Genomic DNA, 15,994 nt, shown 5'->3' on the forward strand with positions numbered 1-15,994 from the left:
CCTTTGACAGATATCCACACATGGCATAAGACATCTCATAGTGAACCGCATATGAAGAAACTCGCACCAAATTCACCACGTTTCAATTCATAGAATCAACATCAGATAAAATACGATTCATTGAGACTGGCCAATCCGTAACCATAGGTCATTCGAAGTTTCCTTAAACTTTTGAGGTTTTTCGGGACCAACTTACCTGACTGCACCAAAATCATGTACGTCCGGTGCAAGATATGTCGAATGCTTTTTTGCGCGACCGGTTGGATATCCAATCAACCTCTTTCGTCCGAATAGATCTCAATTTGGAAAATGCTCATTATTCCGGGTGGATAAGTGAATTTTGAATTTAAACAACCGTTCAAGCGTAACCCGCATACATAAGCGTAGGTTATTCCAACGTGTCCGTGAAGCCACGCGATATCAGCGTGTTCATAGACAACATGGCAGTTGTCTAATACGTAATTACCTGTTTGTTTATTATGAGCATTAAGACAGTCCGAACGGCTAGGTGTGCCGACGTCATATGGAGAAAACACGCGCCGCTGTTTGTAATCTGAATGAGAATAAGGTGCTGTTACCAGACACGCACACGCTTGTCCGTTAGGATGTCCTGTATGGATGCCAGTCACATTTGAGAGACGAATGCGCCATTTCTGTGAGAAAGGCTATTCAATTCCATGTACAGGATTAAGTCTTGCGCATCACGGCTTGAGGTGCTCTGGATACCTTGACAATGTTTCAGTGCAAACACTACTTTTTAGCTCCATACATATTGGCTCATTGCCTCCTCTCACCGTCCGACGTGCTTCTGATTTGCTCAACCTGTTTGGGAGTAATGGCACTGGACCGCAAGTTTTCTCTGGTCTTGCTCAGGTGTGCACACGCGGATGCCGCACGTGCTACGAACTCGTAAAATTGAGCAACAACTCTGTGGATTTAAATATCCGGTTGACAAGATCAAGTATGGTACCACCGGTATTTCTGATGATCAAACTGGTCGAAAAGACAACTTCGCCCTCTGTTTCAGAGTAACTAAAAATAGTGGTGTTTTAGTGGGTACTGCCTAAAACGAAAGTTGAATGTTCGGCCTGCAACTTACCTGCTTTTTTGCAGGTAAAATACCATCTGAATATCGCTCATACAAAGAATTGATTTTTCTAAGACTACTCAAGCGTTGCCACAAAATTGTGTGTTGTTCTGCGTCTCAATTTATTCCTCACAATGTTATCATCAATTTTCCGGTATCTAGTATCATGAAACTAAAATTACACGGCAATATTTAACGAGACCGGAGTGAATCCTCAAAAGTTTCATAGATCCTTTTGGAGGGAAATTGGTAAAAAGTAACTGCACATTAGAAGATCATACGACTTCACAGGACGTTTCATTGTTCTCAAGGTTGAAAAAAGTCCATAGGTACCTTTCAGACGGTGTTTTCGTAAGCCATTTTAGGGATAGCTGCCAGATAAATGGAAACCGTAGTAAAACACGATGTTTTAATTCTACGTTTCGGACGACTTCACGGACGTTTCATTGTTCTCAAGGTTGAAAAAAGTCCATAGGTACCTTTCAGACGGTGTTTTCGTAAGCCATTTTAGGGATAGCTGCCAGATAAATGGAAACCGTAGTAAAACACGATGTTTTAATTCTACGTTTCGGATGTCAGTGGCAAGCTTTCCAAATCTTTCTATGTCATACCTCATTGAAAATGGTGATAAGGCGAATCGTTTATAGCGAAGATGTGGCAAATGGGTTTGTGGATTTTATTGGCACTTAGAAGCCCGTAAAATGGAATTGCACGGTATCATGCAGGCTAAAGCCTACGGAATTTCGTTTGGGAATTGAGTTATTTAAGCTCAACACAATGTTTGCTGATGCTTCGAGAATTTTTACCGGACAAACAACCTTAGAGTTTGTTATTGGTGGCGGAGCAGTTTATTCCTGTGTCGCATGTTCTTTTTGCAGGATTTCATACAAAATGTTACAAAAAGTTTACTTTTGTTTGTAACACGATCCATCGAAACATTGTTTCCAGTTGAAACTTTGAATTTAAACCACAATCCCACTTTGTTGAACGCTTTGATGACCATGAACGTCGATGATGTAGTGTTTTACTTTGCCTATCAAATGTCCTTCACTTTTGGCTGCATTCTAGAAAGTACGAAAAAATTTGCACTACAAAACGGTTTCCTAAAGGGTAAATTGCTGAAGCATACAGTGAAGTCAAAAATATCTCTTGTTCGTTTCGTTTAATGAGACTTCAGTGTATTTTTTACGTTAGCTGTTGAACATCATCTAAGTTATTTGACTTTCCAAATGTTGCTCATTTTCCTTTTGGGCCTTCAAAATATCAGTAATTTGTTCTCCCTGTTTGACCACTAATTGTAACTCACCTACCATTTCCTCACAGTTGATATCTTTTGATGGTATAAAGTGACAAATTATTTGAGTATTTTGAAGCCTCACAAGTAAGTCAGTTTACCTTAACTTCTGTTTTACAATTAAACACCCAAGTAAAATCGGATGAATAGATTATCGGATTCAACTTAAACTTTGTCATTCAAGTGGTCTACTCAACCCTTCATTCTACCCAAGTCTAGTGAATAATGATCAAGAACAGGACCGGCGACAGCTAGAATTTATTTGATTTCGTGATATGTTTATTGTCAACTTCTCACGCTGTTTCAATACCTTTCTAACCACGAACAGTATAAAAGAAACTTATGGCACTTCGTGAAATGCACGCATTTCCAAATGAATTTGGTTTTCACAAGAGAGAGTGTATTTCTCGAAAACAGTCCAATTTGGGTTCAAGTAGAACATAAGGTTGACGGGACTGCGACTACTAGATTAGCCCTAAGGAAAGCAAAACCGGTCGTGGGCTGTCGAAGAGTGTTCAGCAACCTTGTGAGTAGTTTTCTTCATGAAAATTTACTGCGATATCTCGAACATCGTGCCGACCGAAACATGAGGCGACGTGTGTGCAGCACATTCAGTTGTAGAATATCATAAACGAGAGAATCACTTGAGTCTCTCGTGAAAACCAAATTGATTTGCAGATAAGCGTATTTCTCGAAAACAGTCCAATTTGGGTTCAAGTAGAACATAAGGTTGACGGGACTGCGACTACTAGATTAGCCCTAAGGAAAGCAAAACCGGTCGTGGGCTGTCGAAGAGTGTTCAGCAACCTTGTGAGTAGTTTTCTTCATGAAAATTTACTGCGATATCTCGAACATCGGGCATCTTATTTATTTAGTTTCTTTTCCACACAGGCTTGCTTTGAAATAGGCCTGCCGGAATTTGTTCATACAACAGAGCAGTTCCGGGTTGCAACAGTGTCTTCACAACCCAGAGCCGACCTAAGGCAGATTGCCTGCACGTATAAGGATCAAACCAATTTGACCATTGAAGACTGAAAATTCAGAGGTATCTAACAGATTTGGCTCTGTTCAGCTGAAGTTCGGCTAGTGAAACATTTTGCTTCTCTGTTATCAAGGGGGCCGGCCTATCTTAAACAAAATGTGCGGACGTGAAGCACATACTGATCATAGGTGATTGTAAAATAACGAGATATTAAATCAGGGTGATCCGAGTAAACAGGCACCTGAAAGTAATTTTGCGATTCGATTTATAGATTCATTTTCATACCAGTCTGATTTGGGCGTGAGACTCACATGACACCCAGCCAACTCCTGAATTTTTGGTGTTCTTCTCATCATAACGGGACATCCAGCTGAATTTCAGGTGGGTCTCTAGTCAAAACCAAAATTGCTTGCAGGACTAATTTCGTGCAATTTGTGTTCAAGTAGAAAATAAGTTTGAAGGGACCTCGCAAACTGCGCCTATTTGATAAGCCATAGGAAGGGCAAGACCGTTCGTAAGCTGTCGAAGAGTTTTAAGCAAAATTATACGTCTACGCAATGATTTTACAGTTGCCTTGGTTCGCATATGCGAACGTTACTTTCAATTTCATATGGAACCTTAATACCTTCCTAAATCTTGTCTTCTCAGTATACTCGCATTCATTCAAATACACAGCCTTGTTAAGAAAACTTGGTAAGGCTCTCAAACAGTCGACTTTATGTCTGCTGACATGCGCAAAGCTTGAATTTCAATAATTAAGATGGCGGAGAGCCAGTAAACAAGAAGGATAATGAGAAACGCCATTCTGATCGTTTGCACATCTAACTTCGTTAGCATCCGACGGGATTGTAAACTAACACCATACCCAATGAATTAACGGGAGGCCGGGTTTCCTCCGATATGAGTGGCGGCAAATCCTTTTGAAAAATAGTTTATAAGCACAATGGTCTGCGTCAGCCAACAGCTTACCACAGTGTTTATCAACCAATAATATCTGCGTTTTAACAGAAAAAAGAGTTCTGTTGAGCTTGTAATCGGCAAGCACCCGTTTCTCTAAATAAACTCATTAGGAAACGCCAGCTGCGTAGACTTTGTGGAAAAGTATTTAGATGACATTTTCACTCATAATTATTTTTAGAGCATGAGAAAAGCTTATTCTGTTGTTACTGAGCACTAATTGAGACGCCTTCGTAGAATAAGTATACATATTGTTATAAATGAAGGGATATCGCAAGTGTACACATTGTTATTACGGCATAGCGACGATCTTAATCGAAAAACAGCTTATGTAATTTGTGGATTGTATGTGTTCTGACCAGTAGATATTGCTGACTCTTGTTCGATAATATTTGAACATTTTCATCTTTACTGTATCCGCTATTTCTGTTAAGTTACAGAACGATCATCCATGCAGCAGGTTAAAACACATCACGCAAAGAACGCGCGATTCATTCAGAGGTGATTCTTTATAGCTCTCAATCCAGGTCACTACTGTTTCAACCAACTCTTCTTTTTTAACAAACTGAGCCTTACAAACACAGCTGAGCTTCACAAGGTAACTTCAGGCGTACTATCATCATCTGATTTGTTTTATTCACTCATACTCTCCCTCTATTCGTCAACCACGTTTCTTTAGTTCCACGAAAGATAATATTTTCAAGACATACACGACCCAAACCAATTGACACGACATTGTATTGTATCACCAGCGCTCAGGCGTCAAGACTTGAGTTTGTCATTGCAGTCTTTTCCAGAGTATTCAGAAAGCAATTCTTATAGCTTAACGCTTGTGTCCTAGAAAACACAGTTACACATTTACCAGCTCGTACTCAGTTTTCGTCAGTAGATTTGCTGAAGACATTCCTAGAAGCTTTTGGACAAATCAGCTGTGTTTCATCAAGAAGTAGCATTTCGTTTAGCGCCAATGCTTTCTCAACAGAGACGTGTATTTGCCAGCCAACTGACCCCCTTAGAACTTCACGATAACAATTTCCTTCACCTTTTTACAATATCGCCCACTGAACAAGGGACAATCCCAATGAATATATTTGTATCCATAATGAACAATTCTTAGTGGAAAATATAGAAAAACTTACAGCCAATGGATGTTATTATTATCAGGAAAATATACAGGTGTGTTCCGATTGCCTTTGAAATACAAACATTTTAACCTGATGAAAAACTATATAAATTTGCCAGATGAGTCAGGTATCACTAGAAGCGCTTGCAGTCAGGATGGCAAAAGTTTAAGCTACGTGGGAGGATGGACTAAGACTTCCACTAATACATAAAGACACTTATGGGGATAATAGGCAGAATATATCATGGGCGAGTTTTGGTACTTCGCTTAGACCTCTGGAACTGCAGTATGAGAGAATGAAGATTTCCGCGGTACGAATTTAGCTAGTTTAAAAGCAGATTCTGGTAAGTTTTAGGGCCTTTGTTAAAAATGGCTTGAATTTTAAGATCAAATCTTGTATTACTGTACAAAAGCACAGAATAATTCAGACACCAGCATTCAGTCAGCAACGGTCTTTCTTTGCGCCTGTCTGTCTAACATACAGAGTCAAATATAACTCTGACTACATAACTGTATGGCCACCAGATTTTACGCCAATTCTTGTCTCACATAGCGGGAGGAGCGCGAGTTGTATGTGCAAGTTGGGTGAATTCACTTCACAGGACTGTTGTTCATTTTATAAAAAGCTCAGGACCAAAGTAGGGTAAATAGTTGGGAGATGGTACACAGTGCTTTCATTTCTAAAACGTTATTACGACGTTATGTAAGGTGTGCCCAAACTGATATTTTGGAATAGTGATGATAGCTTTGTCTTGTTTGTTGAACGCACTGGGTCTTATTCCTGGCACAACTGCAGAGACGAATTGCTCACTGGTACATTCAGGAACCAAACACACCTACTATTACTTAGTTTACGTTTAAGAAAGGTACTTAATCTCAAGTTGTAATTGATTTTAAATTATTTCGATGTCAGTGCTTAGTAAACCCTTTTTTTCAAATGCACAAGACATGGAGGTCAACATGGGGACCCCTAAGTGTTAAAAAAATAACATTAAGTCCTTTGTATACACCTCAACATTTAGAGTGAGCAACAAGTGGTTTGATAGCCTGGTGAATGGTTTGGGTATTTCGTAGATATATGTTGTGCACGGTCAAGTGCGGCCGATAATCGCCGTCTTAGTGCCTAACGAAAAAATTTTTCCCCATCACATGTTGTTTGCATTTTGTGGCGTGGCTCTCTACGGTATGATGATCAACTTAACGTACACAGATATCTCTGGGATAACGAGAATATATAAGGCTGTTGAAGTTTGCTCTACGCTCCTACACTCTCATCCTGAATGTGAAATTGATAGCACGAATGAAGAACAGCATATTCCTTGTCCACGTTTTATTTCGCTCGAGGCCTTTTGTCTAAGAGTTGCAAGATAGCAATGTATATGTTAATCCAACGAAAACAGTAGGACAGCATCCATTAGTTCCCCATCAACAAGAAGCCTATGTATATTGCCAGTACAGTGACCAGATATCACCCGGGCTATTGTGGCTGTGCTGAGCATCGGACTTTCGCGAATAAATGTTTAGTGGGCTTTTCCGGCAAAATGTACGCAACTTTCCCCTAAGATAGTAGCTTTTAGCCCGTACTTTCGGTAAGAAGAAAATAACCAGATTGACACTTCGAGTAAACTGAGCTTGGGACAAAATTGGTGAAGACAATGTATAACTGATATATCTCAAAATTTATGTATACTAACTAGTAAATTCGCATAGTAATTACAAAAACAATTTTCTATTCTGAAATGCTGTGCTGCACTTTAATGAAGAAAAGCGCATCCTGATCTTAATCACCTAATATCAATTTACCCAATAGCTTTTATGTAAAACCTGGGCTTGATTCACGACACCGCTATGCACATTCTAAATTGCAGAAAACTGCTGCGCTTTTGTTGCTAATCGAATTGGAAAATGTTGGCGTATTCCTCAGATAGACTTAAATTAGTGATCGACTGTCCCTTTTTAAGTGGTCCAGATAGCTAAGTGGTTGGTGAAGCTGACCCTCATTACTTCAGGACATCAGCATTTTTGGAATCTATTCGCCAAATCAAAGTTCGCAGTGCATACCAATTCCTTCAAACAAATCTGCTTTATTTTCGTCTTATTTCATCAGCAGCTGAAACCTGATAGTGGAATTATTTTGGCACCCTTATTTGAGTAAACGTAGTTTTACTTCAGTTTTGCTTTTCTGAGATTTCTCACTGTCTTTTGGCGTTGAGGTTAGTTATGCTTATGTCGTGTAACCTGGTTTTGTGCCTTTGCAAACAATGCCGCCTTTATACGTCTGCAAGATTGCCTTTTCCGCGTCAAACGACTATGCTTACCCACATTTTTTGAGAAACCAGTATCATCATCTGTGCCGCATGATTGGCCACTAAAACACGAAAGCTCATCGATTAACTGCTGGGCTACTTTTCATCTTGTCATTGTCGGCTCACAGTAATTGGTGTTGCGAGAGTGTAAATTTCCGATTCGGAATTTATGTAGGTTGTGTTTCTGTACGATAAATATGTTTTTCTTCTTACTCAACTCTCTACGATTGAGTATAGAACAGACTACAATTGTCTTTCAGGGTATCTTATAAAGTTGCATCCTATAGAGTTTCTGTCGGTCCATTTTGCTACAAAATACAGTTTACAAGGGACAAAACCAAAAAATGTGCATGAATATTTTATTCTATGGAATCTGGACTAATTACGGGAGTATTCAATGGCAAACTAAATGAAAAATTAAAATGGGAATGTGACACCTTCAAATGTAGTAGATGGGGAAATTAACGAACAAATTTACAAAGTAAGGCAATGGATATTCGTGAGGAGATCAACATTCAAAAAATTCGTCAGGTCATTGGTAATTTTTCATTTGACCACCTTCCGCAAAAATCACCACTTGATGCCTTTTATCACACTCCACAATGTTTCAGCACTAGCCTGGACTTTTTGCCGTTCTTCGGGACTTAAATCCTGCAACACAATATGACTAATACCAACGGAGGTTACTAAGCAAGGAAGGCTTAGATACACTTCGTTGTTTATACCGTGTACACCTTTAGCACATGTCGATATGGGATATATAGTATATGAGTTGTTTAGGATTGCGCTGCATAGTGAACGGCACGCAAGTCCGATCGCCCAGGAAGTGTATCCTTTCAGCTTGATTATATGATATGCACTGTTCATCACCTGCCGGTAGATGTCGGAAAAATCTTCTGGATCGTCCACTGCTCCTATACGTGGATTAACAGATGATAACCTAACCCCTGCAATGTTCGCGTAACTCCAGACTGGGACACTGGAGTCACCATGCTCTCCAATGATATATGCATGCACCGAATTAGCCGACACCCCCAATTTTTCTCCAAGAAGATGGCGAAATCTTGCACTGTCCAGCAATGTCCCGGTTCCCATGATACGATTTGGTGGAAAACCACTGAGTCTGGCTGCAACATATGTCAAAACGTCAACCGGGTTTGAGACTACAACGATGATGCAGTTTGGGCTGTGCTTGATTACCTCAGGAATTATGCGCTTGAATATGTCAACATTTCTTTGCACCAAATCCAGTCGTGTCTCCCCCTCGACTTGTCTTGCTCCCGCCGTAATAACTACAATATCCGAATTCGCAGTATCCTTGTAATCACCGCTTCCGTGCACTTTACATCTTCTCGTAAATTGTTCCCCGTGCTGTAAGTCGAGAACTTCACCCATCACTTTATCGGTTGCCACATCAACTATACAAAGCTCACCGGTTATTTCCATTAGTGAAAAAGCAGCGGCCATTCCAACCGAACCGGCACCGACCACCGATATCTTTGTTCTTGCAGAGGGTTCTGTACCACCTGGGGTAACACGTTTCAGAACACCTGACATTTCCTGTTTATTCCAGCAGTTTAACAGTCGTCAAACTTAACGCTATCGGAACAGCTTTATGCGGCCCTCCGGAGGTATCCTCAATAAATATGCTTTGAGGCGCGAGGTTATCACAGTGGGACAGATCCTGCGACGGCGGGAGGCTGCAGAAATTAATTCCTGCAGATAGAAAAGTCACCGAACGGTTGTGATCCGGGAGTCCGTAGGCAAGGAGAAGTAAATATACCTATGTAGAAACCACACAGCAGTAACTGTACCATATATGCAACGTGCATTTTCATATTCCCACCTAACGGGGACCTCCACAAATAAGTCAGTAAAACCTTCCCTTTCAAGGTCAGATGTCGCACAGATGAGTTAGTCGGTAGCTATTATCCGAGGAGCAGTTTGACAATCCACTATCGCATCAGGTAAGTAGCCTTATTCTTGGTGCTGTGGTTCTCCAATACTGTGTTTTCTTCAAAGAACCGCTGGTTAGCAAATTGCAGCACCAAACCGATGCTCAAAATTTACGCGAATTCCCCAGAAGACATTCATGATATCAGTAAGAAAAGACTGAATACATGGTTTGAAGTGAGGCCGCAACGACCCTCAGCTTAACGAGCAAGCTATCACATGCCAGAATATCCACCCCTGTGAAAGACATTTCAGGTTGTCTATAAAGAGCTTTCCACCGGAAGAATTTAAGGCCGCCACCGTCAGTTTGCAGTTGGGTGGACTTTATAAAAGTTTTGATGAGGCTGTTATCTAGCTTCCTACCGATCCAAAAACAATTTATAACTGAAAATGACGACTGCTAAACGATTTTGGCCACCAAATCAGATACTGTCAGTAAACCACTGTCCTAGGACGGTGTCAGGAGGGGACATTCCGACACCAAATTGTCTGTCCGGGCTAATCCCAAAGAACCGTGAGCTGATTTTGGAAACACGGACTAGGAATTCACTCAACCACCAAGCCAATCAAAAACCGTTACTCAGATGACAAATCCTCATGGTAACTTTTGTTTGGAGAGCCGTTACTATAAAATGAACGGTACGATGCATAAGCTATAAACATCCTACTGGTCATTACCCCTAGCTGGTGAGGTCTCCTGTTGAAATTCCCGTTCTCCGCAATCACGTCCAGTTAATCGTCTTGGACATACAACCTAAGACTGAGAATGTAGTCATCTGCAAACTAGTTCACATAGGTGTCCGCAGAAATGTAACCAGTTTCAAGAAAGCCAGTGCGACTCGTCAGTTGCGTGCCGAGCGGGAGGTTTTAAGACTGATCACGACGGACTGCCTCTAGGGGGAAGAGCTCCAAGGGATAATGTTGGTTTCTCGTGGCTCAGGAGATCTGCAGGTAAATTTAACGGCATGAACTCCATAGATCCAGTGGCTGGTTGAGAACCGCTGGTTAGCAAATTGCAGCACCAAACCGATGTTCAAAATTTACGCGAATTCCCCAGAAGACATTCATGATATCAGTAAGAAAAGACTGAATACATGGTTTGAAGTGAGGCCGCAACGACCCTCAGCTTAACGAGCAAGCTATCACATGCCAGAATATCCACCCCTGTGAAAGACATTTCAGGTTGTCTATAAAGAGCTTTCCACCGGAAGAATTTAAGGCCGCCACCGTCAGTTTGCAGTTGGGTGGACTTTATAAAAGTTTTGATGAGGCTGTTATCTAGCTTCCTACCGATCCAAAAACAATTTATAACTGAAAATGACGACTGCTAAACGATTTTGGCCACAGTTCAAAGGTATATTAGGTGGGTTCAACAATGAACCTCAGTTTTCTGCAGAACGGAGTGAGATGGGATGCTTAAGAAATACGAACGTCCCTTTAAATATCAGGCCTGTATGGGTGCCCAAACACAAACGATTCGCTTCAGTATTCTATGCACCTTAACTTTATAGCAGCTGCTATAATGAATATCATCTGCTCGCGGTTTGCATAATACTTCCGCGCACTTAAGTACGACAATGATATAATGTAGAAGTTGTTTCTGGTGTTGAAAGGTAACTAAGTTACCGGTGCCAGTGTGAACGCCATCCACTACCCTCCGGGATAATTTTCCCAACCATGTGACAAATAAGATGTAAATAAGGCAACCCATGTACGTGCCGCGCAATCCAGCAGAACCATGAACCGGGTTTCGAATTCCACTACTTTTGACTTATATATAAGTTGTCAGAGGTCAGCACGAAACTCACTGAGGTTCTGCAGAATAGCTCTAGTTGTCTCGGGTGGGACAACGGGACAATTTTTTTGATCACGTGGCTGTTGATCTGATTGACGTGCAAACTTTTCATCACCCTACGAGGAGAATTAATCGGTGCGCAGCTGATGATGCAGCATAACTACCAAGCTCGGCGATCAGATCAACGTCAACCTGATTAACAACCAACAGAGTCATCCGGGTTACCAATATTCCAACAAATTTCCAACGGCAAGGGCGTTCACTCATTGGGGTAGTTTTCGTTTGTCCATCCTATTCATCACTTCACTGCCCTTCAAGGCTGTGGATTTCTTCGATGATAATGTCATTGATGGAAATTCAAAAGTGGTTCTCTCCCACAAGCTAGTCCTCCATTGGAGGACACCAAACGGCGTGGAAAGGAATTGTCAAATGGACAAGACTGAATTTACCTGGACGGAAATACCTGGAAGGTATGGCTTACGATAAATAACATTTTCTGATTAGACGTCGGGCTCTTCCAGAACTTGTCAAAATCTATTTCTTGATTACAGAAGCCCGAGAATCCCTGCGTGCGTATTCTTTTAGGCGGAAGGAAATACAAGCGTACAATTACTTAGGTGACCAGTGACTTGAGGAGCGCCGCTCTAAGATTAACGCATTCTCAATGGCCCCACCCTCGGTTGTCGACGCCATCTCACCTGTAGGGTTACAACAGTATCACGAGTCGCAGAGTACGAATGTCTAGCTTGATCATCCGATGTCCCTATTTCCCGGAAGATCAAAATCGGGAGATAATAAAACCCAACAAAAAGTTGGCTGACGCCAATAAGTGTGAATTTTATCAGACTGTCCGACAATATGGAGCTAGTTCAGTATGACACAACACGCTCCGCCAGTTTCCTTCGTCTGTATAAAAAGCACAGCTGAGCTAAAGCAACCCCCCAGAGATGCGTTTATCTGGACAATTATTTGATGCATTTTTGCGAATACAGTAGACCAATGCTGGCTGCTGACGAATTGAATGTCCACGCGTTATTTAAAAACTTAGACGCATGAATCATTTTACCGTTCAGTCAGTCTTCAATGGCCACCTGTGTAGAACTAATACCACCTCCTTTGTTTGGCCTCCGCCGGTGACGCCTGGGTCGACAAATATTTGGTTACCCCGGAAGCCTCTGTGAAACGTCTGAAAGCGTTCTTTTCTATGTCAACTTACTGAGACTGGTTACATACTACGCATAGCAGAAGAGTAAAGAGATTTAGCTATCCTCAGTGATATACTGTCACTGTTTAACAACCAACGAAAACTGGTGAGATTTAGGTGAAGGAATAAAGTAATCCAGTTATCAGGTTATAAAATATGACGAAACCAAAAATAGCCAGCGGAGAATCGGATGGAAATTGCTGCGATTCCGGTGATTTGGAAGTCGAACTGAAGCCGAAGCGAAACTTTGTGCATAAGACCGCATTACAGTGAAACATAGGGGATTTTCCACAATGAATCATCGTATTCCCACCAAATGTTTACAGAATGATGACCGGCACGTTAAATATGTTGTTTATTTGCCAAAACTTGATTATTCTGCCCGATGTTGCACTCCGGAGTAAACTTGCTGCATTGGCATGAATAAGTATAGGACTGTGTCCTTTTTGAGTAAAGCCACGTGCGCGCTTTTCTTGAAAGCCCGCGGAACTGTTGAAATATTAGCGCAAGTACAGTAATTCTGGTATGTCCTCTGTGATAAGCTACTATGCAACCAACGCCAAGTCTACAGCAGTGCGAAATCAAGAACTTTGAAGTGTTGGACAAAATGAAGGTTGCATGCCGGGTATCACTGGGGAACGTATATCCTAGCTCACCACCCTGTTGGTCTCAGTTAGCTTTGCCGTTGCTGCATCGAAGAAGCTGGTTTGACGCTTGATGGCGTTGCAAACAACGGCCAGTTGATAGCAAACACGTTGGGAACCATAGTTGCAACCGCCTTATAAACTTCTAGATTTTTGTGATGTTTTATAAAGATTTTACGAAGCTTCAGGCTTTTAGGCTTCTACGTTCTGTATTATGACGCAAATACATAAAAAAAAGGAGATCAGACCCTGTCTCCTGAAAATTTACATATATTGAGATTGATATAACCAGAGAAGCAAGCGTTATTTTGTATAATTTGCATGTTTAGTTTGTGGGATGTGAATCTGTACAAGAATTCCAAAATATTTTAAAAAGCAAGGGCCCATACACACATGAAATGGATTGGACTAGGAAATCATTAGTCCTATTGTGAGACCGGTTATTAAAAGAACGATCTTTCCCGACGAGTCTGTCTACGTGGAAACAGACAAAGCTTCATTTAACAGATTAGACAAATAGTGACATATGTTCAAGTGGATATCACCCACATGGTTCATCTATAAGGTCCACCTTAAACCACGCATCTTATCTGAAAAGGCATAAAACCAGCCAGGCCTCATGCGATTTGGGTCTTGTGGCATTACCCTCAGCTTCCGTCATACAAATGACATTTTTGCGACCGAGGTAGCAATATCCTTGTTGACACTAGGGCTAAAGTGCAGTACAGACGCAAAGTTCATCCAAATGTATTTAAAGCCTCGGGGTGGAAAGACGACAATAGAAAAGGTGGGTGTGCACATGGCGCTAAACGATCCAAAGCATTCTGGGGGCCCACGCTTCTAAGCACACATTCGGAAAATCTAGAAATAAGCTGGCAGCGCAAACGGTACTGCTACCAACCAGCCGAATTTTCTTGCCTTCAGCCATGCGCAAGAGGGAACCCCATCCTAGAAGATGCAGTGCATTAACAAAATAAAACACCCTGTAATCTTTCTCATACTCTTCTACTAAGTCATGTATTTTCAACCTCAAGTAATGCGCAATTCCAAAGGAGGTACGGGAAAAACATTCGCTTTCGTAGACGGCGCTTGAGCACGCGTAGCACATGGCCGATCCAACTCTGTATTTTGTGCTGAGTTTTTCCGTTACTGAATACCTTTTTCAAGACCAGACTCATAATTACCTCGTAACAAATTCGTTGTTGCCTGCTACCCCTGCAAAGCTTCTAAGGCATCGGTGGTAAAAAATCTGAGGACACTAAATCATCTTGAGGCGGTCATGTCTCCCAGACACTACAATACGGTCCCTAAGTTGGCGTGGCACACTGGAACTATTGTGACACCGTAGGTGGAACAACATAGCAAACGATATACAGGCCTCTGAAATTCGCGCGCCAACTTTAGCAAACAAGCTCCTGTCAGAGCCGAAAATCAATCGTATCGTATTAATTCTCCAAAATCTCCTCGAATTACAAGCAAGAAGTTCAGAGCTTCCGTGTTCATAAGCATGATTTTGCACTTTGAGAGTGCTAGGTGCTTGTAGATAGATGGCACGGGAGTGAAACTGTTCAACAAGTCTTGTTGGTTGGCGCTAATTTTAAAGCTGTGGACGGCGTCGTCTGTGTAATTTATGCCCCAAAGTATTACTTCGTCACTGATTTAAGCACCGGAGTTTCAAAAGCCCCACATCTTTCACTTTTGTTGGCATCACTGGATACGTACCTCAGTGGTTCACCTTCTATCTATCTGATAGTTCATGGATAACAAATTGGTGACATACAGTCATCTCCAATGCCGAGCAACAGTGAAGTAATCCGGGGAAGCGTTCTGGGTCCCATCTTCTTCCTACTGTATATCAGTGACGTCTCCGATGCCGCATACCTGTCTTTTTGCGGACGATATAAAAATTGCTTACATGTTTCCTCCATCTGATGGAACTTTTTTCTTTTGCCGCATTCTCCGAGACTTCCTGAGTGGCTCACAAAATGTCCATAGCCTAAGCTTCTCTTCCTCCAAATCCCACATATCTTCCGCCCAAGCTAATACGTTCACAATTACCGGGAACGCCGAAAGTCATTCAACTGAAATCAAAGAACCTAGTCTCAGATATAAATGCAACTTAAATTTTTCTCAGCAAGCCTAGTTACAGGTTGCCTCAGCACTTAGACTCTGCTCCCAAATATTACGCCCCTTCCGTCTTCAAAACACGAAGGTCGCAATTTTCGAGCTTTGCATGTGACCACTTGTAGAATTCTGTCCTGCTTTTTCTCCCCTCTACACCCAAAGTTGTAGGCTGGCACTCGAGAACGTCCAATGTGTATTCACAAGAAATCTATTCCCACAGACCAGCTTTTTCTCTTAACGCTCCCGCTGTATAATCGTAGGCACTGAGACACTATGGCTCCGACAGTTAAATCTAAACTTTACTCTCTTACATCTTATGTTGTACCAAAATGCTTTTAAGCAGAGCGTAGGCCAAACGTAAATTCATATACACGCGATAAATTCCGTAAATCCAAAAACTTTTGAGTGTGCCCCCAAGTGCGCACAAGCTCAAGACACTACGCTTTCCCGGTTCACTACACTCGCGTCTAGATCAGTTCCCCCGACCGGCTCCCCTAACCAACATAAAACAAGCAAAGCTCGGGT

The 15,994-nt window shown here is 41.7% G+C and overlaps 1 protein-coding gene across 1 annotated transcript; it reads right to left on the reverse strand.

Annotated features, from left to right (window-relative positions):
• Positions 1-272: 272 nt before the first annotated feature.
• On the reverse strand, positions 273-9,306 carry T265_09046 (hypothetical protein; the record flags this gene model as incomplete). The annotated part of the gene is made up of 2 exons (XM_009175015.1): positions 273-553; positions 8,739-9,306. 2 exons carry the CDS (start codon positions 9,304-9,306, stop codon positions 273-275), a joined length of 849 nt encoding a protein of 282 aa, XP_009173279.1.
• Between the last annotated feature and the right edge of the window lie 6,688 nt (positions 9,307-15,994).

Source organism: Opisthorchis viverrini (assembly GCF_000715545.1).
Source record: "Opisthorchis viverrini unplaced genomic scaffold opera_v5_253, whole genome shotgun sequence".
NCBI lineage: Eukaryota > Metazoa > Platyhelminthes > Trematoda > Opisthorchiida > Opisthorchiidae > Opisthorchis > Opisthorchis viverrini.